The following is a 26,529-nucleotide window of genomic DNA, read 5'->3' on the forward strand; positions in this document are numbered from 1 at the left end:
AACAATATGATTAACAAAAAGAAGTGGAGAAGCAGAAACAGTAGATATTGACATTGGTTGTCTGTCTAGGATGGGGGTGTGGATAGAAAACATCCTTGATGTCTGTTCTAGGATTATGGAGATTGCTGCCTCAGGGAGAAGAGTAATACATTAGCTACTCTGGGTGCATGGGCCCTGAAAGGCTTATTACAGGAAATACTCTAACTTACCCTTGACCTCTGAAGTTTCGCAAGAAGGGCTTTCTCTAGCCCACAATGGCAATCCCAGTGCCTCTTTGGCACACAGACCTGGTAAGTGAATAGAAAGTGAGTACAGTTGCCCAGAGGCACCAGGCACTGCAAGAAAGAAAAGGGATGGCACCCAGGACCCCTTCAGAAAATGCTATTTAGTAGTACAACCGGGCGGGGGGGAGGTGTTGTGGTTGGGGGGCATGAGAGCCTAGGAAGAAAACTGGTGGAATCTCCCTCCCCTTCTCCCTCTCTTCCTGCACCCAGGCTCAGCCCCTCATCTTCCCCTAAGCCCCATTCTCAGCACTTTGCTGAGAGGAGCAGCTGCTTTCCCCCACCCTCTGGGCTAATCCAGGTTCTGGTTTGTCTGGGGTGGGGCCCAATCCTGTAGTGGGCTGGGACACCCAGTCCTGCTTTATTAAGCCCTGGACTTGTCCTGAGGCAGCAGGACCAAGCCTGGCCGCGGAATCTTTGGTACCAGTAACGGGACCTCTGCCATCCAGGAGAGCCCACCTGCTGCCATGGGCCGCTACCGCATCCAAGTGGCCACTGGGGCCTGGCTCTTCTCGGGGTCTTTCAACCGCGTGCAGCTGTGGCTGGTCGGGGAGCGTGGGGAGGCAGAGCTGGAGCTGCAGCTGCGGCCATCACGGGGACAGGTGGGCAGGAGAAGCTGGGACTCAGAACCTGGTGGGGCTAGGCTTGCCTCATAGGGCGGGCGGGACACAGGAAGCTTGCAGCCAGTGAGGTAGTATCCATGCTGGCTGGGACTTCCAGTGAGAAGGGGTAACTGCGCCTGGATAGGTGAGAGGGTCAGAGCCAGGGCCACTAGGGGCTCAATCCCTTTCTTTCTTCCCCCTCCACTCAGCCTCAACTCCTTTCCCAAGTGACCCCAAGCCAGTGTCATTATGGGATCTGTGTTCAAAGCAGGAGGGTCCTCTGAGAACGCAGGCATGGGCGCAGTGCGAGCTCATTTAGTGCATGGATGTAGGTGATGATGCTCAGTGTTCAAGACACCACAGGCCTTGCCCGCGTCCTTAATCCTCCTGGTGCAATGGGGCATCTGAGACCCACCGCGCAGGTGTTGGGAGGAGGCAATGCTGTCCCTGGAGGGCTTGTCCCCTGACTCCACAAAGGACCCGCACCCTCAGTTAAACATGCTCTCCCGGGTCCCCGCTACTAAGTCTCACTGGTCCCCACAGGTGGAGGAGTTTGAACAGGACATTCCCCAGGACTTGGGGCCACTGCAGTTCGTGAAGTTGCGCAAACACCACTCCCTGGTGGACGACGCCTGGTTCTGCGACCGCATCACCGTGCAGGGCCCAGGAGCCTTCCAGGAGGCCACCTTCCCCTGCTACTGCTGGGTGCAGGGCGACGGCCTGCTGACCCTGCCCGAGGGCACTGGTGAGGGGCCACCTCAGGGAAGTGGGTACAGGACCTAAGGACTACTGGAGGTAACACTGAGGAAGGTCCTAGAGGGGTTGAAAAGTACATGCACAGCAGGTTAAAGATGGACAAGACAGGAAAGAGTGGAATGTGTGGTTGGGGGAAATGAGAGCCTAGAAAGAAAACTCTGGTGGAATTCCATACATAGAATGAAAAGGACTGGAAATGGTACTGGACAGGGAAATGAGTGATGTGTGTAGATCCCACCTCTCAAAAAGGTGATCACAGAGAATGGGAGGTGCAGCCATGCTGGAAAACAGAAGAGCCAAAGTAAAGGGGAAAGGAGATCTCCATGTGACTGGGAACAAGTTAGGGCAGGGACAGGTAAGGCTAGCACATGGGACCCCTGAGAGGAGGCAGGGAAGGAGAGCAACAAACAATAAGACATGAAGAGCTGGTTTGGCTGTGAAAACATGGAAGACAACTGGGAGGGCAGGGAGCACACTGACTGGGGTGGGGATGACTGAGGACAGCAAACAGAATCTGTCACCTTAGGAAATAAGTACAAGAGACAATTGAGGGAAATGACAGGTAAGACTGGAAACCTGAACTAAAATGTCTTTGAGGCACAAGTAAGTATAGGTACCGATGAGGGCAGGATTAAGCCAGGTTGCCAACTATAAACTATGTGAAGTTGAGGATATGTGAGGTGAAGCCAGGTAAATGTTACAATATGGATACACTACTTGGTTTGGCACACATAGAATACCTTATCCCAGGGAACAGGTGACAGTGGAAGTAGGCTGAGGTCAGAGGATGTAAGTGTACCTAACTTGAAATATGTCATTTTGGAGAACAGCTTAAGGTGTGGACAGGGAAGGACCAGAACAGGGGAAATTAACAAAGGAATGTTTGATAATATATGATAGATGTTGACATTTCAGCTGATTAAGAATGAAATTCATAGATAATGAAGAAGAGATAGATAGATAGATAGATAGATGATAGATAGATAGATAGAAAGATAGATAGATAGATAGATAGATTAGAGTTAAGTGTTACATTAGGGTGTCAAAAAATGGGATTTTCCTCTCAGGACAAATATGAGATCAGACATTGGTAAAATGAAGAAAAGGGAAGTGGGTGAAAATGAATGATTAGTAAATTACTAGTAAGTAGGGAGACAGAGCCAGAAAAAAATGGCAAAAGAGTATGGTGCCATGCAACTAAGAAACAGGAGATTGGAAGAAGCCAGGGCATAGCATGAGATTGGAGAAAGCACTGAAGTCAATTGCCTTAATGTCTCCCCAGCCCGCCTGGCAGGAAACAATACCTGGGATGTGTTCCAGAAGCACCGAGAACAGGAACTGGAGGAAAGACGGCAAATCTACTGGTGACCACCCTATTACAAGCCTCCCAATTGTAACCCCTTCCCTGACAAATTCCTCCATCACTGACTTCTATCCCCTTCATTAACCTTTGTCCCCATCTGCTAGCTGGGCTACCTGGAAGGAAGGGTTACCCTTGACAATAGCTGCAGACAGTAAGGATGATCTACCAGCAAATACAAGATTCCACGAGAAGAAGAGGCTGGACTATGAGTGGTCAGCAATTGCAGGGTGAGGAAATGGTCAGAGTGAAGTGGGGCTGGTGGATCCAGAAACAGGTGGGATTTGATAAATTGATGGTTTCATCCTTGATGTCTGTTCTAGGATTATGGAGATTGCCATCAAACATGTTTATGCCCTCCTGAGATCCTGGAACAGCCTAGAAGATTTTGATGAATTATTCTGGGGACAAAAGACAGCCCTGGCTGGTCAGTGGTTTCCCCAGGTCTCCATAACACCTTGATGGTCCTGTTAATGAGGTGTCATACTCCAAAGTCCCCAAAATTGCTTGCCAAAAAAAAAAAACAACACAAAAACTTATGCATGGGGATCTCACAGATGTCTCAGGCATGAAAATATGTGTGCTGGGTATGGAGGAGCCATGTAACTAAATCCCTGGGTTAGAGTCTGGGGAAGAGAGAAATCGAGTTGTGGTGAATATCCTCCTCCTAACCTCCACTCTGACCCCACAGAGAAGGTTCAAAAGTGCTGGCAGGATGATGAGCTTTTTGGCTACCAGTTCCTCAGTGGTGCCAACCCCATGCTGTTGAGACGCTCCACCTCTCTGCCCTCCCGGCTGGTAATGCCCTCAGGGATGGGGGACCTTCAGGCCCAGTTGGAGAAAGAGCTCCAGGTACACCCCCAGCCCTTTATTGTCTTCTTCTTGTCTGTGTGAGGAGTCAAGTGGTGAAGGGGAAGGACCAAAGGTGAGTCAGGGAAGGGAGGCTATGATGAGCCACTGTCCTTGGATACAGAGTCCTCTGCTAGAAATCCTATAGGAGATAAAGTATGTAGGGGAAAGCATCAAGGCTTGATACAGCCAATAAAGCAGACCATTAGAAGATATTAGGGAAAGGAACTTGGGCAACTTGACAAGGAAAGAGTTGGCATACCTGTGGTACACAATCAACTGGCATACCCACTGCCAAAACTACCTCTGACACCGGTAAGCTGCATGTCTCTAGGGAAGATTCCTTTCATGGGGTCTTAGCCCTCCCTGTAAACTGAGAGACCTTGAACCTGATGCTCTAGTGCTTCCTTTACTTCTGCCACTGGGACTCTGGTACTGATGTAGGATAATGGCAAGAAAAGAGAGTGAATGTCTTTACGTTTCTGCCCCTTTGCGTTGGCCATGTGGAAGTATGCTTTCAACTAACCATGGATATGGTCCTCTGTTCCTCAGAACGGTTCCCTGTTTGAGGCTGACTTCATCCTACTGGATGGAATTCCAGCCAATGTGATCCAAGGAGAGAAGCAGTACCTAGCTGCCCCCCTTGTCATGCTGAAGATGGAACCCAGTGGGAAGCTGCTGCCCATGGTCATCCAGGTGAGGTGATAATGGTATCCTCCTCTTAACACTACTCTGTGTTCATCCCCAACTTCTGCCAAGGGACAAAGACAGCTGGCTCTTGTCACCTACACCTGCCTCAGTCAGGGAGACCTGTCCTCATCTCCAGTCTCTCATTTCAACCTTGAAACCTGCTCAATACTCACCCAAAATTGCCTTTTTAAGACTCATAATGGTCTCTGTTGGTACTCACCCTAAGGCTAAGGTCAATCTCTTTCTGACCTTAGAATCTGTGGAATATTCCTCTTTCTTAGATGTCTTTATTCCCTTGGTTTTAATAAGTTTTAATTTTTACTGTTCTCTTCAATCAATTGATGAGAACTGTCAGGTATTTCACACGTCCAGCTTCTCCTTCCTATTCTACCATCCTAACTTACACCCTCATCAGGTTTCTCTCAGTCATACTGGACACCTCCTTCCAATTTCTCTGGCTTTGAACCTGGCCAGTAAGGCACTCACGCTTCCCCACAGGTAGTGTGAGGATGAGTGGAATGGTCCTCATTCCTCCTACTAGATTATAACCCTCTGGGAGATAACAATCTCCAGTCACCAGTGTTTCCCCCAGAATACTAAGCATGGCATCTAACCTGTGATAAGGTTAATGAATGCTTAATTTATCTTCATTGCAGATCGAGCCTCCCAATCCCAGCAACCCCACCCCATCACTGTTCCTGCCCTCAGATCCTCCACTGGCCTGGCTCCTGGCAAAGACCTGGGTCCGAAGTTCAGATTTCCATCTACATGAGCTCCACTATCACATTCTGAACACTCACCTACTGTCTGAGGTCTTCGCTGTGGCCACCATGAGGTGCCTCCCAGGACTGCACCCTGTCTTCAAGGTACATCCTCTACCTTCCATGTCCCATCTCTCTCACATCCCAGAGACAGGAAACACAAACTAATTCTCCCAGATTTAAAAAGCCTAAACCATCTAGTTGGGAACATGTTAACAATTTTTCTTCTAATTGAGCAAGTGTCCATTTTATTATAACAAAAGATCTTTATAGGAATGTGTAACTAGAGAAGAAGAGATCGTTGTTTCAGGACCTCGAGCCTTGTGGCTTTATTTCTAATGTTTAAATTATCTTTATTTTGAGATTATCATAGATTTTCATGCAGTTTTAAAAATAATACAAAGAGATGCCATCTATTGTACTAAGTCAAGTCACTTATTTAGCATTTATTATAAGGCAGCTCTGACATTCTCCAGCATAGTCCATTGTAGAGTAGGATTATAATTTTATTTTTAAAAAAAAACAGTATCTAGAAATAGACTTTGAAATAAAGAAAGAAAGCAATAAACACTATATTTTTATGGAGAATATTCCACTACAACTTGGAAATAATTAAGTAGAAGACCAAATGAATAAAAGAGCAGCCCCATACGTTATTTATCCTGCCCAATGAGAGGTGTGTGGCATGGTAGTTAGATCAACGGAAAGGAAAATGCAAAGACCTTGTGATGAGAGGAAATAGTAGTTGCAGCATGCCTGGGTGCAAGATTGGAGAGAAAGCTCAGAGGTCTGAGCTGCTGCAATAACTGGGAGCCCCCTGGTAGACAGAGTTGTACTGATCTAGAAATACTGTGATTTTATAAAACAATGAGCCTAGAATCTATTGCTAGTTAGAAGGCAGCAAAAATAGCCATGTGCTTGCAAAAAAATGTTTTTGAAATCTTTATGGCACTTCACATATAGTAACAGGAGGAAAAATGATACAGGCTTATGAATAGGAGCAATTGTCAGAAACAATGCAATAAAAAAATCCAGTTTGTAGGTGAAAGATGAGATGTTCAGTTTTAGGTACATGGAGTTTGAAGTGGTAGCAATATATGTCAGTACATGCTAGGTAGAACATCTGAATTGTGCTTCCTCCAGGAGACCCCACCTTCATCTCCAAACTTGTCCATTGGAAGTGATGACCCCTTAGGGTTCTAGAGCAGTGGTTCTCAACCTTTTTAATGCCGCGACCCTTTAATACAGTTCCTCATGTTGTGGTGACCCCAACCATAAAATTATTTTCGTTGCTACTTCATAACTGTAATTTTGCTACTGTTATGAATCGTAATGTAAATATCTGTGTTTTCTGATGGTCTTAGGCGACCCTGCTAGCGGTTCTCAACCTGTGGTCGCAACCCACAGGTTGAGAACCGCTGCTATAGAGCCTGAGACCATCGAGAAACACAGATATTTACATTACGATTCATTAACAGTAGCAAAATTACAGTTATGAAGTAGCAACAAAAATAATTTTATGGTTGGGGTCACCACAACATGAGGAACTGTATTAAAGGGTCACGGCATTAAAAAGGTTGAGAACCACCGTTCTAGAGTAACATAGACATGGTAGACACTAACAGAATTCATTGATCTTGGATTTGATTGACTTTATAATGCTTTTGCAGCACCATCTTCTGTGTATCTTAGTGGTTGAACCCACTTTTACTCTTCTAATTCCCCTTTTCACAGCCCCCTCTACATGTGTCTCCTCTCACCACAACAACTTCTTCCCATGGCTGGCCACCCAGGAGGGCTAAGCCTGCCCATTTCATCTATTTACCTGTGCCAGCTCTGCATTTAGGCTGCTGGGATATGAATCCTGGCCTCAGTTCTTACCAGATGTGTTCTCAGTGTTCTTATCTCTAAATGGGGGTAATAGGAGCTGCATCATGGAGTTAATGAGGAATAACAGAACAGCAGCATTAAACAGGCTAAATGCTACAAAAATTGGTAGTTCTTGCTATTATGATTAGTTCTTTGTTTTCTGATCTACTCTTGATGTAGACCTTGGGCTTTCTGTGAAATTCAGCATCTTTTTTAATCTTTCTGAAGTTTCAGACCAATATGAGTTGCCTTGATATGTTGATACCAAAGATATCAGTTGGGTCCTTTCTTCTCTGCAGCATCACTAACTCACATAAATAATAATAATGTCTGAATCGTCCATCTCAGGATGAAAACAAAATTGTTTAACACAAAGCAAATGCACATGAGGATCAGATGGCTTATTTATAATGACCAAGGGAAAGCAGGAGAAATTAACAGTGCCTAATTGGTGGTTGAAGGAGGTTTGACAACAGCCCCTTGGCTGATAAAGAAGATAGATCAATATGGTTCCTTTAATTCTGTCTGAAAGTACCCTACCCACGCAATCCCTAATTCTGAAATTTTAAAAAATGTGAGTAAAACAACTAGAGGTTAAAGGAGCAGCTTTGAAAATTAATAGAAAGGCAAGTTTAAACTGTAGGGATGTGTATGATAGAAAAAAATTATTTTAAAAAGTCAAAAATTAAAGGACTGATTCTCAAAGAACATCTATACTCAAGGTGGAAATAATAAAGGTAATGATAACAGCTACTATTCAAGGACATCTATGTGCTGGGCAATGTGCTGAACACTCTCATACATTATACACATAAGCATCACCACAGCACCCGTAATGAGACCATATTGTCATCCCCTGTAAAGAGATAAAGAGATGGGCGCTTAGAGGGTTTATTATCTTGTTCAAGTATGAAAGTTAGTGGTGAAGTGTAAATTAAAATCCTGGTCAGTCAGACTCCAAAGTTCAACTCACAGGGCAATAGGAAAACATGAGACTAAGAAATCAGAGAAGAATGAGACCAGCCTGCAAAGGCACTAGCAGGTAGACAAGCATCAAGAGGACAGAAAGTCTCCATGCTGACTGCCACTCCCTAATAAAGAAGGACCCAAGCATGTCGTACATAAACCACCCCCTTCAACCTTCTCCATCCAGCTCCTGATCCCACACACACGCTACACGCTGGACATCAACACCCGGGCACGAACTCAACTCATCTCAGATGGAGGTTTATTTGATAAGGTAAAAAGGTAATGGAGTGGCCACCTAATCATCCAAATCTGCATGACCTCCTGTCACTTTCAAGCTTCTAGTCCCCCTTGTATGAATGTCCTGACCCTTAAATCCAGGAGCCTTGTCCCTTTATGCCAATGTCATTGAATCCACTTTATATACTATGCTACGTTCTCCAGCTCTGTTTCTCCCCTCAAGACCTCTCATGTCTATTGGCACAGGCAGGAAGCACAGGTGGAGGGGGGCATGTGCAGTTGATCTGTCGGGCCATGACTCAGCTGACCTACCGATCTCTCTGTCCTCCTGATGATCTGGCTGACCGGGGCCTCCTGGGAATCCCAAGTGCCCTCTATGCCCATGATGCTTTACGACTCTGGGAGATCATTGCTCGGTGGGTGAGAGGGGGAGCTGAGTAAAAAGGGGTCATTAGGAATAATGAAAATGGGGTTTGGCCTGAGGTCAGCATGGGACAAAAGGAACATGAAAGAAGAAGGTCCAGACAGGAGAAGCAGAGGACTCAATCCTGGGAATGATGAGAAAGAATAAGACAGTGGATGGGGTCTGAAAATGGGGAGATTGAAATAGCCAGTGTAAGTAGGCAGAATTGTGTGGGTGGGTAAAACCAAGGGATTTGGTAGAATCAGGGATTTTATTATGGAGAGTGACTATCAACCATATATATGGAATTTTTAAATGAATGATCCACATTTTCTTCCTTTCTAAACTAGTGTGTAGAAAGAACTAAGGGATGTCCCAAAAGGCAAGCCTTGTCAGATCTGTCCCCAGATACAGTGAGAGTCAGATGGATAGACACCACAGAAAAGAAGTAGCAGTCTGAGGCTACAGCCTTCCACTCTTAAGGAGGTCAGCTCCCTTCTCCTCTGGGCAGATACGTGGAGGGGATCATCCACCTCTTCTACCATGGGGATGACGTCGTGAGAGGGGATCCTGAGCTGCAGGCCTGGTGTCGGGAGATCACTGAGGTGGGGCTGTGCCAGGCCCAGGACCGAGGTAAGATCTCTCCCCAGAGAAGAGAACTCTTTGGACACTCTGAAAGAACCCCATCTCAGTCTTGCCCATCTGGGGACTTGACCCCAACCCCTCATCATGCCCATTCCTCCACACATAAAAATCTGAATCCCATTCCCATCTCCTAAGACCCAGGACAATTCTAGAAACTCAAGGATTGTCCTCCACAGAGACCTTCATGCTTTTTCATAGATCCCTTAACCTTCCAAGGGGACTAATAAGGCCAGAACTACAGCCAGTAAGGAATCTGCCCAGGCCCTGCCAGGCTCTCTCCTAATGACTGTCTATTTTCTTACTTAAGGATAGAAATGGGGAGATTATCCTCACCAAAGCACATGACAGCCCATCCTAGTTTTCCCTCCCTTTTCCTCCTTCCTTCTACTGTCCAGCACATAGAGAGGATCCAGACATCACGCACACCTGCCACAGCGCAAGGTCGTTTCTCGATGTAGTCTCAATACTGTATATATTTTGACTTAACCCAAACTCAGTGTCATGATCTTTGGAACTCAAGTTTCTTAGATAAAAGTGCCCTCCACACTGGTGAACTACCTTCAGGTCCCCTACCCCATTTTTTAATCTATAATAAAAAAAAATAGCCTTTGAGCACATCTCAGATTCATATTCCTCTCTCTAGTACACGTAGGCCAGCCGGGATTGTTTTGAATCATCCTTCCCCTTTCACACTTCACACCAATACCTTGAATCCCTTTGATTCCTTCCATGCAATAACTGTAGCGAACAGCTAAGAGCTATTACCTGTAACCAGGCCCTGGTAATGCACATATCAGTAAACCACACACCTACCACGGAGTGGAGTCTTACCTCAAAGTATCTGGGGCTGTATCTTCCCCATTCACCCAATGGCACTTCGTCGACCAAAATTTATGTAGTACATCTCAGTTCTGTCTCTCAAGCTCCACATGATCCAAAAGACCCTTTCATTCTCTCCTTCATGCTTCTCCCCATGAAATATCCACCTCAGAGCACTTGTAATGCTTATTTGACTGTGAGCTTTAACCACTTGCACCCACACTGTTCTCCCTCAGCTTTCATGGTTCTCATTGTGCCATTATTCTCTCATCACCCTCATTAAAGGCAGAGTGTTAAGATTTTCTCTTCCCAGACCTATGACTTGAGAAAGCCATTTAATCTCTTTGACTTTTAATATACTTTCTCTGAAGTGAATATAATTCTTGTCCCAAATGAAATAATAAATGTGAAAAGTTGAAACATGTGTAAAGCAATCGATGTAAAATGATTGTGATCATATGCCCCACTCCAAAAAATTACCTCCCCAATATAGTCAGCAAATATAAGAGGTGAGCAGGTCCTTAAACTTCCTGAGCAGCATCTCAACTGTAAATTGAGTGAATAGGACAGTGGGTTTGATGCTGTTCCAGTTCCAACATGAGTCTATTACTTCTCTTTTTTTCTACATTATAACCCAAATACTGGAAAATACTTTCTGGGAATAGGAGGGCAACCTCAGTGTTGTTTTTTGGTTGTTAATCCTCACTCCAGGATATTTTTCCATTAACTTTTAGGGAGAGTGGAAGGGAGGGAGAGAGAGAAACATTTATGTGAGAGAGACACATCGATTGGTTGACTCCCACATGTGCCCCGACCCAGGCGGAGATCAAGCCTGCATCCGAGGTCCATGACCTTGACTGAAATTGAACCTAGGACCATTCAGTCAACAGCTTGATGCTGTATCCACTGAACCAAACCAGCTAGCACAATCTCAGTATTCTTAATGACTTTTGAAGAGGGTAGAAATTTTATTAAAATAAAACAAATATGGAGCAAAGTTAACGTTATAAATTATTAGCCTACAACTTGAACTTTTAGTAAGGTGACATACCTATATAATTAGCACAAAGAACAAAAACCATTATTACCAGCTCCCCAGAAAGCCCCTTGTGCTATTCCAGTCCTTCCCCATCCAAAAGTAACCACTTCATATTGCACAGGTTAATTTTACCTGTTTGAACTTCACACAAATGAAAATACAAACATGCACTCACTAATGTCTCAAAAAATGTTTCAAATTTACCCGTGCTGTGGTGACATGCAGCATGTAGTTCATTGTTCTCATTGTATATTATTCTTTTTTCTTTTTTAAAAATATTGTAATTTAATATTTTTATTGTTTAAAGTATTACATATGTTTCCTTTATCCCTGATTGACTCCCTCCCTGCTACTCCCCCCCCCCAAAACAACTCCCCACCGCCCCAGTGTCTGTGTCCATTGGTTATGCTAATATGCATGCATGTAAGTCCTTTGGTTGATTTCTTACCCTCTCCCCTTCTCTCTGAAGTTGGACTGTCAGTTCAGTGTTTCTTAGTTTCTGGATCTATTTTTGTTCATCAGTTTATGTTGTTCATTATATCCCACATATGAGTGAGATCATGTGATAGTTATCTTTTTTCAACTGGCTTATTTCACTTAGTATAATGCTCTCCAGGTCCATCCACACTGTTGCAAATGGTAAAAGTTCCTTCTTTTTTATAGCAGCACTAGGGGCCCAGTGCACAAAATTCGTGCACTTGGTGGGGGAGGGGGTCCCTCAGCCCGGCCTGGAGCCCTTGAGGGATGTCCGACTGCCACAGAAGTGAGAGAGGCTCCCACCACCACTGCTGCACTCACCAGCCATGAGCCCAGCTTCTGGCTGAGCTGCACTCCTGCTGTGGGAGCGCACTGACCACCAGGGGGCAGCTCCTGCATTGAGAATCCAGTCCCTGGTGGTCAGTGCGCATCATAGCAACTGGTCGACCAGTCAACTGTCTGCCCTTTAGTGGTCAGTGCACATCATAGCATGCGGTTGAGCAGCCTTAGCATATCATTAGCGTATTACGCTTTGGTTGAATGATCGACCGGACACTTAGCATATTAGGCTTTTATTATATAGGATAGTATTCCATTCTGAAGATGTACCACAGTTTTTTAATCCACTCATCTGTTGATGGGCACTTAGGCTGTTTCCAAATCTTAGCTATTGTAAATTGTGCTGCTATGAACATAGGGGTGCATATGTCCTTTCTGATTGGTGTTTCTGGTTTCTTGGGATATATTCCCAGAAGTGAGATTACTGGGTTGAATGGGAGTTCCATTTTTAGTTTTTTGAGGAATCTCCATACTTTTTCCCACAGTAGCTACACCAGTCTGCATTCCCAGCAGCAGTGCATGAGGGTTCCTCTTCTCCACATCCTCTCCAGCACTTGTCATTTGTTGATTTGTTGATGATAGCCATTCTGACAGGTGTGAGATGGTACCTCACTGTTGTTTTGATTTACACCTCATGGATGATTAGTGACTTTGAGCATGTTGTCATATGTCTCTTGGTCTTGTGGATGTTCTCTTTCAAAAAGTGTCTATTTTTGCCCATTTTTTGATTGGATTGTTTATCTTCCTATTGTTAAGTTGTATGAGTTCCCTGTAAATTTTGGAGATTAAACCCTTCTCTGAGATAGCATTGGTAAATATGTTCTCTCATGCAGTGGGCTTTCTTGTTGGTTCATTGATGGTTTCCTTTGCTGTGCAGAAGCTTTTTATTTTGATGTAGTCCCATTTGTTTATTTTTTCCTTAGTTTCCATTGCTCTAGGAGCTGTATGGTTAAAGATATTGCTGCAACATATGTCTGATATTTTGCTGCCTATGGAGCCTTCTAAGATTTTTATGGTTTCCTGTCTTACATTTAAGTCCTTTAACCATTTTGAATTTATTTTTGTGTATGGTGTAAGTTGGTGATCTAGTTTCATTTTTTGTATGTATCTGACCAATTTTCCCAGCACCATTTATTGAAGAGACTGTCTTGACTCCATTGTATGCTCTTGCCTTCTTTGTCAAATATTAATTGAGCATAATGGCTTGGATCAATTTCTGGGTTCTCTGTTCTGTTCCATTGGTCTATATGTCTGTTCTTGTACCAGTACCAGACAGTTTTGAGAACAGTGGCTTTGTAAATAGCTTGATATCTGGTATTGTGATCCCTCCAACTTAGTTCTTCTCTCTTGGAACTGCTGTGGTTATTCGGGGTCTTTTTTTTTTTTTATTCCAGATGAATTTTTGGAGAGTTTGTTCTAGGTCTGTGAAATATGCTGTTAGTATTTTAATGGGGATTGCATGGAATCTATAAATTGCTTGGGTAGTATGGCCATTTAAATGATGTTGATTCTACCAATCCTTGAACACGGTATGTTCTGCCATTTGTTTATGTCTTCCTCTATCTCTTTTTTCAATGTCCTGTAGTTTTCTGAGTATAGGTTGTTTACATCCTTAGTTAAGTTTATTCCTAAATATCTTAATTTTTTGGTGCAATGGTAAATGGGATTTTTTTTTAGTTTCTCTTTCTGTGAGTTCATTATTGGTGTATAAAAAAGCCATAGATTTCTGGGTGTTAATTTTGTATCCTGCTACATTGCCGAATTCATTTAGTAAGTCTAGAAGTTTTTTGATGGAGTTTTTAGGGTTTTCTATGTACAGTATCATGTCATCTGTGAATAAGGACAGTTTTACTTCTTCTTTTCCAATTTGGATGCCTTTTATTTCTTCTTCTTGTCTAATTGCTATGGCTAGCACTTCCACTACTATGTTGAACAGGAGTGGTGAAAGTGGGCATCCCCCTCTTGTTCCTGTTCTTAGGGGAAATGGTTTTAGTTTTTGCCCATTGAGTATGATGTTGGCTGTAGGTTTGTCATATAAGGCTTTTATTATGTTGAGGTATGATCCCTATATTCCCACTTTGCTGAGAGTTTTTATCAAGAAAGGGTGTTGGATTTTGTCAAATGCTTTTTCTACATCAATTAATATGATTATGTCATTTATGTCTCTCAATTTGTTTATGTGATGTATCACATTTATTGACTTGCAGATATTGTACCATCCTTGCATCCCCAGAATGAATCCCACTTGGTCATGGTGTGTGATCTTTCTAATGTACTGCTGGATCCGATTTGCTAGAATTTTGCTGAGGATTTTAGCATCTATATTCATCAGGGATATTGGCCTATAGTTCTTTTTTTTTGTGTGGTGTCTTTATTTGGTTTTGGAATTAGGGTAATGCTGGCTTCATAGAAAGAGCTTTGAAGTGTGCCTTCCTCTTGAATTTTTTGGAATAGTCTGAGGAGGATATGTTTTAATTCTTTGAATGTTTGGTAAAACTCCCCTGTAAAGCTCTTTGGACCAGGGCTTTTGTTTGCTGGAAGATTTTTGATTACTGCTTCAATTTCATTGGTAGTTATGGGCCTATTCAGGTTTTTATATTCTTCCTGATTGAGTTTTGGAAGCTTGTATTTTTCTAAGAATATGTCCATTTTGTCTGGGCTGTCCAGTTTGTTGGAGCAGAGTTGTTCAGTAGTAAATTTTTACAATTCTTTGTATTCCTATGGGGTCTTTGTATTCCTATGGGGTCTTTGTATTCCTCTTCTTTCATTTCTGATTTTGTTTATTTGGGTCCTCTCTCTTTGTTTCTTAGTGAACCTGGCTAGAGATTCATCAATCTTGTTTGTCCTTTCAAAGAACCAGCTCTTGGTTTTATTGATCATTTGTATTGTTGTTTTGTTTTTATTTTTGTGGCGTTTTTTTGTTTTTTGGGGCGTTTTTTTTGTTTGTTTGTTTGTTTTGTTTTGTTTTTGTCTCTCTGTCATTTATTTCTATTCTGATCTTTATTATTTCCTTCCTTCTCCTTACTCTGGCCTTTTCTTATTGCTCTCTTTCTAATTCTTTAAGTTGCAAGGTTAAATATTTATTACCATTTTTTCTTGTTTTTTGAGGTAGGCCTATAAAGCTATAAACTTCCCTTTCAGGACTGCTTTCACTGTGTCCCATAGATTTTGGATTGTTGTGTTTTCATTGTTGTTTGTTACCAGAATGCTTTTTATTTCTTCTTTGCTTGCTTTGGTAACCCAGTCATTATTTAGTATCATGCTATTTAGGCTCCAAGTGTTTGATTTTTTTTCATTGTTTTTATTGTAGTTGATTTCTAATTTTATGCCATTGTGATTTGAGAAGATGCTTGATATGATTTCTATCTTCTTAAATTTGAAGAAACTTTGCCTGTGTCCCAATATGTGGTCTATATTTGAAAATGTCCCATGTGCACTTGAGAAGAATGTGTATTCTGTAGCTCTGGGATGAAATGTTCTAAATATGTCAATTAATTTCTTCTGATCTAGTGAGTCATTTAGGACTGATATTTCTTTGCTCATTTTTTATTTAGAGAATTTATCCAGTGGTGTCAATGGGGTATTAAAGTCCCCTAAAATGACTGTATTGCTGTCAATCTCTCTCTTAATATGTTCCAGGAGTTTTTTGTTTTGTTTGATTTGGTTTGGGGGTTGTTTTGTTGTTGTTGTTGTTGTTGTTTTTGTTAGTTTGTTTTTTTGGTATTTGGTTGTTCCTAGATTGGGTGCATATATGTTTACCAGAGTTATATCCTCTTGCTGAATTGCTCCCTTTAGTATTATGAAGTGGCCTTCCTTATCTCTTGTTATGGCTTTCACTTTGAGGTCTATTTTGTCATATATAAATATTGCTACCTCAGGTTTTTGGGTGTTTTTGTTGTGTTTTGTTTGTTTTTTTTTCATTTCCATTTGCCTGAGAAATTTTTTTCCATCCCTTAACTGTCAATCTTTGTGAGTCCCTTGTTCTGAGGTGGGTCTCTTGTAGAAAGTAGATATATGGTTCATGTTTTCTAATTCATTCAGCTACACCATGTCTTTTGATTGTAACATTTAATCCATTTATGTTTAAGGTTATTATTGATAGGTACTCATTTGTCACCATTTTTATTCTTTACTAGAAGCCCGGTGCATGAAATTCGTGCACGGGGGGGTGAAGTTTGTCCCTCAGTCCAGCCTGCACCCTCTCCAATCTGGGACCCCTTGAGGGATGTCCAACCACCCTGCTGGCTCCAAACCACTCACCTGCCTCTGCCTGATTGCCCCTAACTGCTTCTGCCTGCCAGCCTGATCACCCCCTAACCACTCCCCTGCCAGCCTGATCGACGCCTAACTGCTCCCCGGCTGGCCCAATTTCCCCTAACTGCCCTCCCCTGCTGGCCCGGTCACCCCTAACTGCCCTCCCTGCTGGCCTGATTGCCCACAACTGCCCTCCCCTGCAGGCTTGGGTCGCTCCTAACTGCCCTCCCTTGCTGGCCTGGTCTGCCCCAACTGCCCTGCTCTGCCAGCCTGGTCACCCCCAACTGCCCTCCTCTGCTGACCTGGTCACCCTTAACTGCCCCCAACTGCCCTTCCCTGCAGGCCATCTTGTGGCAGCCATCTTGTGTCCACATGGGGGCAGCCATCTATGACCACATGGGGGTAGCCATCTTGTGTCTTGGAGTGATGGTCAATTTGCATATTACTCTTTTATTAGATAGGATACCTGTGTTCCTTCTTCCCTTCCTATTTCTTCTTTTTACAGCAGTTCCTTTAGCATTTCTTACATTGCTGGCTTGGTGTAATAAACTCCCTTAGCCCTATTTTGTCTATGAAGCTCTTTATTTCACCTTCAATTTTGAATGATAGCCTTGCTGGGTATAGTATTCTTAGATTCAGTCCCCTGATTTGCATCACTTTGTATATTTCATTCCATTCCCTTCTGGCCTGATGTGTTTCTATTGAGAAATTTGTTGATAGTCTAATGCAGAGGTTGCCAACCTTTGAGATCTCATGGATCACCAGTGATCTGCGGACTGCCGGTTGGCAACCACTGGTCTAATGAGAGATCTCTTATAGGTAACTTTCTGTCTTTCTCCTGCAGCCTTTAAGATTCTTACTTTGTGTTGGTGTTTGCCAATTTAATTATGATGTGTCTTGGCGTTGGTCTTTTTAGGTTCATCTTGTTTGGAACTCTGTGAGCTTCTTGACTTGTGTGAGTTTTTTCTTCCCAATGTCAGGGAAATTTTCTGTCATTATTTCTTCAAACAGGTTTTCTATTCCTTGCTCAGTTTCCTCTCCTTCTGGCATCCCTATTATGTGGACGTTGTTTCGTTTTGTGTTGTCGCAAAGCTCCCTTAGGCTCTTGTCCTGCTTTTTAAGGTGTTTTTTTATTTCCAGTTGCTGCTCTGCTTGGGTGTTTTTTTCTACCTTGTCTTCTAGCTCGCTGATGTGATCCTCAGCTTCTTCTAGTCTACTGTTGATGCTTTCTATTGTGTTCTTTATTGCAGCTATGTCATTCTTCATTTCCTCCTGGTTCTTCTTCATTTCCTCTTGATTCTTACACATGTTTTTGAATTTGCCTTCCATCCTTTTCAGTGTCCATATGACCATTGCTGTAAATTCTTTCTTTGACAAATTGCTTGCCTCCATTTTTTTTACTTCCTTTTCCAGTGATTCCTCTTTTTCTTTCATATGGGGGCTGTTTCTTTGTCTCCCCATTTTTGCTCCTCTCAGGGTGTCTGGTTATGTGGCTCACTCTCTACCACATTGACCAAAAGATACAAAATACAACATGACAAGACACAACACAGAGGGAACAAAACACAAATGTATTCATGACACCGTATTCATGACACCGATAACCACAGTAAAGGTGACCACCAGAGAAAAGAGAATTAGGGGAGAGAAAGAGCACAAAAATGATATTGAGAAAAGGAAAAAAGTTAAGAGAGAAAAGAAAAGGAAGAAAGAAGAAGGGGAAAAAATATATGTATTATGGGGAGAAAACTCTGCAAAACAAACAAATAAACCAAAAAATGCAAACAATAAACACCCAGAGAAAAAGGGGGGAACTGAATCTGAAGAGGCAGAGCTTATTTTCAGAAAGTAAGGTAAAGGAATTGAATGAATGGGGGGATAGCTACGGTTCAGTATAGAGCAGGTAGAAAGAGAATGAGTAGATAAGAAGAAAAGTCAAAAACAAAATAAATAAATAAAATTTTCCCCTTTCTTTAATCTATCTATCTATATATTCACCTATTTTTGGAAAAGGAGAATAGAATAGAGAGCAAATTGGCTTGAGTTTGGTGAGTGAAACTAATTAAGCAATTAGGAGAAGAAGAACACAAGTGAGGAGAGGAAAAACAAAAGCATAAAAAAAATTGACTAGCTAAGAAAGAGAAAAGTGAATGGTGCATGAACTTGGAGCAGGGGAGAGGAAATTACATATATGAGTAAGCCAACTGAGACTACTATAATAGTAACCTGTCAATAAAGCAGACTAAAAAGATCAAAATTTAAGAAGGAGTAAAAAGAAAGGAGAGAGAAAAACTAAAGCAGGAACAGAAGAGAAACAGGACGAAAAAGGGAGAAGTGAGGAAGAAAAGGTTGGCAAAAAGGGAAAAGTGAGATAAAGTAAAATAATGATAAAAAATAAAAATAGAATGTAGAACACTAATCAAAAAAATAAAAGGTTAATAATAGAAAATAAAATAGAGAAAAAAACTTTTTTTTCTTAAGTAAAATAAAAAATTAAAAAGTGAAGTAGTGAAGTTTCAGCTGAGTTTTAATGTCCCATGGGGGCTGGATTAAGACCCCTCTCTACTGTTCTGTCTGGCACTTCTCAGTTTCCTGTTAGGTAGTCAGGACCATGTTGAAGTTCCCAGCGACCTACTGCTCCTCTGTGTCTGTCTTCAGAGGCTTGGATTTAGGCATGCAGGACCAATCTGCCCGCTTTGTTTGTCTCCCTGCTTTCAGTCGTATTTACACAAGTGTCTATTTCTGACACGGGCTCTAGGCAGCAGTGTTGCTGTGTTAGTTTCTGGGCCCACTAGGAGGGGCTAGCTCTTCTGGAGAAAAATGGCTGTTTAGGGTTGGAGGGACCGGGCTGTCCCAGAGCTGGATTCCTGATCGCCTCTCCCTGCTTTGCTCCCCAGCCTCCACCAAATACACCCACCTGCACCACAGCCTCAGTGAGTATTTGTAATTGAAAGATCCAATGTACTGGATTTAGCGAGTAAAAGCAAGGAAAATATAAAGACAGAGCAACCATGCCACTGCGCAATTCTCTCCCCAACACTGCATGGCCAGTGCAGAACTTCAGGCTGTCTTTCTGGGCACAGCCTTCCATGGCTGTGGAGTTAGATCTAGAGTCCTCCACTGCCAGCAGCCCTTTGGACCCCCTTCCACAGTCAAATGTTACACGTGTTCCCTTGGGAGGCAGACTTGGTGTAGCACAGTTTCCTTCTGACCCTCTAGTCCCTGTGTTTATGCATTTTTCTCTCCAGCCCAGATCACTGATCCTACCATTCTCCAGGTGTCTTCTGTCCTTTCAGGCCATGGATTGTCTCACCAGCTGTGTGTAATTCAGCAATTCCAGGTGGATGCTATTCGATTTAGTTGTTTCTTCTAACTGCTCTGTGAGAAGGCACAGGACACATCTGCCTATTCAGCCACCATTTTGTCTCCCCCCAGACAAACTTTTTAGGAGCTCGCAGCCAGGTGGCTGGAGGCTCTGTGTTACTGGGTTCACAGCCAAGGCAGCAGGTCCCTGGCTGGTGTGGCTGTAGGGTCCCAGGTGGTGTCTGTGGGCTCCCCAGGTGGAGGTGAGACTGGGCTCCCCATCACAGCAGCTCTCCCCTTCAAGATGGCAAGGCCTCTGAGGCAGAGCCAGCCACCCTGGGAGAGATTGCAGTGGTGGGAGAGGCCACCCAGCTAGGGGAGCCTGGTCTACCAGCCCCCAAAAGTCCTGTGGAATATAATTGTCACACAAATATGTGCGCATGCACACACACACACACACACACACACACACACAAACATGCCCCACACGCCCATGCACTCCCCTTTCGCTCCCTCAGTCACTCACACTCTCTCTCTCACTGCAGTCCTCTCAACTGCCATCTTGGATCTCTAATCATATTATTCTATTTTGTGAATATGATAGACTTTATTTTTCCTTTCTCTCATTGATGGGTGTTTGGTTTGTTCTCATTTTGAGGCTATTAATGTCATTGCTGCTGTGAACAATGCCGTGTGTACAATTCTGTTGGGTGTGTATCTAGAAGTGAAATTGATGGTCATAGGATATGTGTATGTTCAGTTTTAGTGGTTTCTGACAGTTTTCCAATGTACTTGTATACATTTAACTCCATCCACAGAGTATGAGATATAGTCAGTATCTTCTCAAATATTTGAAAAAATACTTTGGTCACATTGTGAATGTGTTGTGTTTTCACATTTGAGTTTAACTTGTATTCTCCCAGTGACTAGTAGAACCGAGGAACTTGTCCTAGGTTTAGTAGCCACATGGATATCCTCCTTTGTGCAGAGCCTGTTAGTTTTTTGTGCCATTTTATTTTGGATTGTCTACCTCTCTCCTGTTACTTTTAACCACTTTTTGAACACTGGATAGTTGACCAACCAGCCTCTCAGCCCTGCCCACTCTCAAACTTATAACATACCTACAATGGACTGAGGGGGTTTATATAGACCATATCCATGGACCATCCCTTTATAACGTAACTACCATTATCTCTATTCTCAGAGTAAACTAAATAGCAGCTCAGAGAAGCTAAGCAGTTAGTCCAAAGTAATGCAGTTAGTCAGCAGCAAAGCAAGGACTGGTCTCTTGACTAAATTATTAACTATCCCCTTTACATCTCATATCTCCTTTTCCTGCCTTACTTATATATTTATCACTATCTAACAAACTGTGTGTAAATTTTTCTTAGTTATTCTGTTTATTATCCTTCTTTACTACCACAGTCTGTTTTGCCCACCAGCATATTCCTAGTGCCTATATAGTGTCTGGTACATACTAGTTCATGACTTTTTGAATGAATGAACACTAACTAGTTCTAATATATAGACATACCAAGATATCAGCATTTATATCCTTATCTCCTTTGGAACTGCAGTTTCTAAGCTTTGTTCTTTTCTCTAGGTTTCCCTGTGTCCTTCCAGTCTCGAGCTCAGCTCTGCCATTTCCTTACTATGTGCATCTTCACTTGTACTGCCCAGCATGCAGCAGTCAACACAGGCCAGGTATGGACAACTGGAAGTCTGAGTCTCTGAGAGAAAGCATCTGGTCTAGGGGATACTTGAAGGAGAGAGCTTGAGTATATGTAGTGAACCCCTTCCACATCCTGCATGGTTCAGGGTTCAGGTTCAGGGATTGGGCTCTGGAGGAGGCCGCATGCAAATGAAAGAGACTAGAAAATATAAATTTGGAAATATTGGGGGCCAGGCGGGAGCCCAACTCAAGGAGAAGGACTTCACCCTGCTCTGGCCTTGCTATCCCTTTTATTAAGACTATGGGATACACCCATAGCCTTTAGGCAGGCAATTCCAATAATAGCTCCATGATAGCCCATCAGCAAGGATTTACATAAGACTAAAAGGTGGATGTTGCTTTAGCTACCATTGTCTCAACTAAACAGTGGGTGGTTGGCTCTGACCTTTCAGAGCTTCAAGGTTGACCAGCCTTCTGGGTTCCTTGTCCACACCTCTCTGCTAGTGAGGGTAATGGGTGGCTTCCAACAAGTATAGGGTCCTGAATCAGAGTTTCTGAGTGACTCCAGATTCTTCCTCCCCCAGTTCGACTGGTTTGCCTGGGTCCCTAATGCCCCGTGCTCAATGCGGATGCCCCCACCCACCACCAAGGAAGATGTCACAATGGACACAGTGATGGGCTCACTACCTAATGTCTGGCAGACCAGTCTTCAAATGTTTCTCCCATCTCTCCTGAGCCAGCCGTCACCAGACATGGTGAGAGGGGACCTCTGGAATTCTGAGGGGACTGATGACTGACAAGGAGACTTTAGGGTGAGGGACTGGAGTTTGGGTTCCTTTTTCTTAGAACTAGAAGATGATTGATCCTTTCTTTCTGCTTCAGGTACCACTGGGGCATCACAAAGAAGAGTATTTCTCAGGTCCTGAGCCCAAGGCTGTTTTAAGGCAGTTTCAGACAGATCTGGACAACCTAGAAAGGGAAATTGTGGCCCGAAATGAGCAGTTAGAACTTCCCTATGAATACCTGAAGCCCAGTCTCATAGAGAGCAGTATCACTATCTGAGCCCAAATTGTTCACCCTTCAAATACTTGAGGCCCCCACCATGCTTAACATTTCCCCCTAATTTTTATTGTTTTCATGGGTCTGAATTGCTATGGCTCTATTTTCTCCTTTTGATTTCCCTACCTAAATATCTCACTAGTATGAGGCATTGTCCTAACTTCTAGTTTCCCTAATATAATTATCTTTACCTTGAAACTGACTCCCTCAGAAATCAACTATCTACTCATATAACATTTTCTTTTCCCTGGAAATTTTGTCTTCTCCATTTGTCATAAAGTCCTTATGTAATGATATTACATTATCACTGACATAAGTGATTTAAAAATTTGTTTTATAGGTAGAACTAATATTTTAATACAGTTGGATAAAAGTCAATTCAATTTCTTTTTTCTGCTCTGGATAATCAGATATCATAGCACTTTTCATTGAAAAGCCCATTCTTCCCATGACTCTATAAGCTGACATAAATCAAGTTTGCATCTATGAATGAGTCTAGTTCTCAGCTGTCCTGTAATTATACCATATTCACACAACTACTACAGCTTTATACTTAATGTAGCCTACCATTTGATGATCTTTTCATCTAATTTGTTCTTTAGAGGTCTTTGGCTTTCCTTGGACTTCTAGCCTTCCATAAAAATATTAGGATCAGCTTTTCTAATTCCAAAAATAACATCTCATAATTTTTATCAGAATTGCTTTGCATCTACATAATTTTTAAAATCTTAAGCCAATTTTGAATTTTTGAAAAATATACACTGTTACCTATAAGCATTGTGAATTGAATTTACTTATTTTGTTTACATATTTCACATTTATGTTCATAAATAAGATTGGGCTATAATTTTCTCTTCAGCTATCCTTGTCATTTTTTTGTTAAGGTTGTCATTTCCCCAAAGAGTAAGTAGGGTAGAATTCCTCATTTGGTGTCATTTGGGGAAATCTATATATATAAAAGCCAAGCGACTGGAACAACAGAACGACCAGTTGCTATGATGCGCACTGCGGTGGTCAACTGGCCTGATCAGGGCCCCAGTCAGCACCCCCACCCTGCTGTGGCTGCTCCCCCTGGCCAGCCCCACCCCCAGTTGCCCCTCCCACCCCAATCGGGGGTGGGGCCGGCTGGCCAACCTCCCGTGGCCTCCTTCCACCAGCCCTGCATCTGGTTGTGCCCCCCAACCCCGATTGGGGGCAGGGCCAGTGGCCAATCTCTGGCATCCCCTCCACCCCACTGGCCCAGCCCCAATCAGCCCCCATTGGGTTGGGCAGCCAGACCCCACGTGTGCACAAATTTGTGTACCGGGCCTCTAGTTTTACAATAAGATTTGAATTACCTTTTCCTAGAGTGTTTTATAGAATTTCACCTGTTGCCATTATCTAGGTATGGTGGCTTTTTTCCATGGTAAGATTTAAAAATACATATTAACATTCTTTAATAGTTATAGGGCTATTCAAGTTTTCTATTTCCTCCTCAGTTATATTTAGCTCTACCTTTTTCCTGATTTTTTTACATTTGATTAAATTTATTGTCATTTTATTTTTTCAATATTCTTTTATTAATTATCTGCAGCAACTGCTACTATGGTTCCTTTTCATTGCGACTATGGCTGTTTTTAACTTCCTTTTTTCTTGATCAGTCTTGCCATCAGTTATACTGATATTCTGAAAGAACCAATATTTGGCTTTTTTGTTTCTCTCAACTGTGTCTTTGTTTTTGAATGTGTTAGTTTATGGTTTTATAGTCACAATTTCTTCCCCCTATACTTGTTGGGATTTTTCTTTTGTTCTTTTTCTAATTTTATAAGTTAGATGCTTAATCTTTTAAAAGTGTGACTTCATTGTTAGAGAAAGAGTGTGATAACTGGAAAGAGAACTGAAGTGAGTAGAGGGACATTTAAGATTAGGAAAATTAACAGCATGCTTTAGTGCTGATGAGAATGACCTAAGAGAGACAGAAAGATTGGTAATTGCATAGGAAGAGTTAGAGATGTCTTTGAGAGATAAGGGGACCTAATTTACAAGTGGAAGGTTGGCCTATTTTATGATAGGGATATTTCATCTATAGAAAAGAGAGAGAGGGCAGCATATATCAACACTCTTTTTACTCATCAGGAATGATGATAATAGTCTTAGGAATAGAGTTCATGATCTAGAAATAAAATCTTCAAGGAGTGAAGGGAATTGATTTGAGAATAAGTAGATAATTACCACATGGTGAAATAGTAGTTGGTATAAATTGATGAAAAGATTCAGAACTGGTTATGTTTAAGAAGGAGAAAGAGGAAATGATCAAGAAGTGTCAGTGATGAACAAGGACTGTGGTATTTTGTTATAAAAACAAAGTATACAATCCTATAACTAGATGTTAAAAATTCATTTGTTAAAACTATGCATTCATTCCATATAAAGCATCTAAGTAAAATAGAAATATAGAAAAACTTCCTGTCTCAGTCTACTGGGATTACTATAAAAAAATACCACAGTCTGTAAGGCTTATAAACCACCAAATTTATTTCTCACAGTTCTGGAGACTGGAAATCAAAGATCAGGGTGCTAGCATAGTTAGGTCAGGGCACTCTTCCAGCTTACAGACTCGTTGTATCTTCACATGGCAAAGGCACAAGGAAGCTCCCTAAGGCCTTATTATAAAGGCACTAATCCCATTCATGAAGACTCTACCCTCAGGACATAAGAATCTCCCAAAGGCCCTGACTCATAATTTTATCACATTGGACATTAAGTTTTCAACATATGAATTGAGAGAGGAAAGACAAACATTAATATTTAGCCTATAACAACAATTAATCTGCCAGGGGACAACAATGTTAAAATTTCAACACTGGAGAAAGAGAATTGATGGGAATCATGGAAAGGGATGGACAGGAACTCCTGGAGATTAGAGTTCAGAAAATTGGACTCCTTGTAACAAATGATATAAACAGGGATACAGAGTGTGGAAATATTAATCTCAATAATACAAAGGCAGATTAAGATGATGAGGTTTTAGAATGTGAGGAAGAAAGATGTGGTCTCACTTCTCAGGCACTCACTTGAAGCCTGCTGACCCAGGCAAAGGGTCAGTCTTACTCCAGAGCCTTGCACTTCCCTAAATCGACTGCTGCCCAAAGAAACTGGGAAGAAGAGTAAACTTACTGCAAGCACTATGGAGCCATGGAGGCCTGCAGAGGGGCAATATCAAGCACTCTGCCAAAATGATTTATTGCCTTAATCAGAAAAAAATTAAAAATACAATTCTATAACTAGATGCTAAAAATTCTTTTTTCATAACTATGCATCCATCCCATATAAAGCATCTAAGAAAATAGAAATATATGAAAACTTCCTTAATATGACAAAATATGTAAGAAATGAATTGAAAATGTTATATTAACCAAAATCATTTCACTTAAAATCAATACTAGGGCAGAAAACACTATTCTCACCTTTATTATTTCACGTTTTTGGGAGAATCCAATCAGGACAATAAGAAAGAAAAAGAAGTACAGTTCACCTAGAACAACAGGGAGTTAAGGGCACCAACCCCCACCACAGCTGACCCCAAAAAAACTTAACTAACAAATAGCCTTTTGTTGACCAGAAACCTTACCAATAACATAAACAGTCAATTAACACATATTTTGTATGTTATATGTATTATATGCTATATTATTACAATAAAGTAAGAAGAGAAAGAAATGTTAAGAAAACAATAAGGAACAGAAATTATATTTCTGCACTGCCATGTATTTCTTGAAAACAATTCACATATAAGTAAATAGTTGAGCAGTTCAAAATCCATGTTGTTCAAGCTTCAATTGTAGAAGTTTAGGGAAACAAAATAATAATCATTTGAGAATTATGAGAAAGTTCAAGAGACTCAATAAAAGATATCAGAACTAATAAGAGACAGGATATAAAATAAATACTCAAAACAAGATACTAAATAGACATATTTTAAAAGAATAATTTTGCTTTTAGATAGCAATAACCAGTTAAAACTCGAAGTAAAAAAAAAAATGATTCTATGCTCTTAGTGACACATTATAAAACAAGAATAAATTTAATAAGACAGAAACAAGTCATCTATAGAAAAAATGTAAAATTATTTTGAAGGATATTAAACAAGACCTTAATGAGTGGAG

General features: G+C 41.9%; 1 protein-coding gene across 1 annotated transcript; it reads left to right on the forward strand.

The window, feature by feature from the left end:
- Positions 1-748: 748 nt before the first annotated feature.
- LOC308254352 (polyunsaturated fatty acid lipoxygenase ALOX12-like) lies at positions 749-22,387 on the forward strand (the record flags this gene model as incomplete). The annotated part of the gene is made up of 14 exons (XM_080680329.1): positions 749-883; positions 1,427-1,628; positions 2,922-3,003; positions 3,107-3,229; positions 3,323-3,426; positions 3,691-3,851; positions 4,401-4,544; positions 5,195-5,404; positions 8,322-8,408; positions 8,621-8,790; positions 9,289-9,410; positions 21,257-21,357; positions 21,910-22,080; positions 22,208-22,387. 14 exons carry the CDS (start codon positions 749-751, stop codon positions 22,385-22,387), a joined length of 1,992 nt encoding a protein of 663 aa, XP_080536455.1.
- Between the last annotated feature and the right edge of the window lie 4,142 nt (positions 22,388-26,529).

Source organism: Plecotus auritus (assembly GCF_963455305.1).
Source record: "Plecotus auritus genome assembly, chromosome: 7".
NCBI classification, from domain to species: domain Eukaryota; kingdom Metazoa; phylum Chordata; class Mammalia; order Chiroptera; family Vespertilionidae; genus Plecotus; species Plecotus auritus.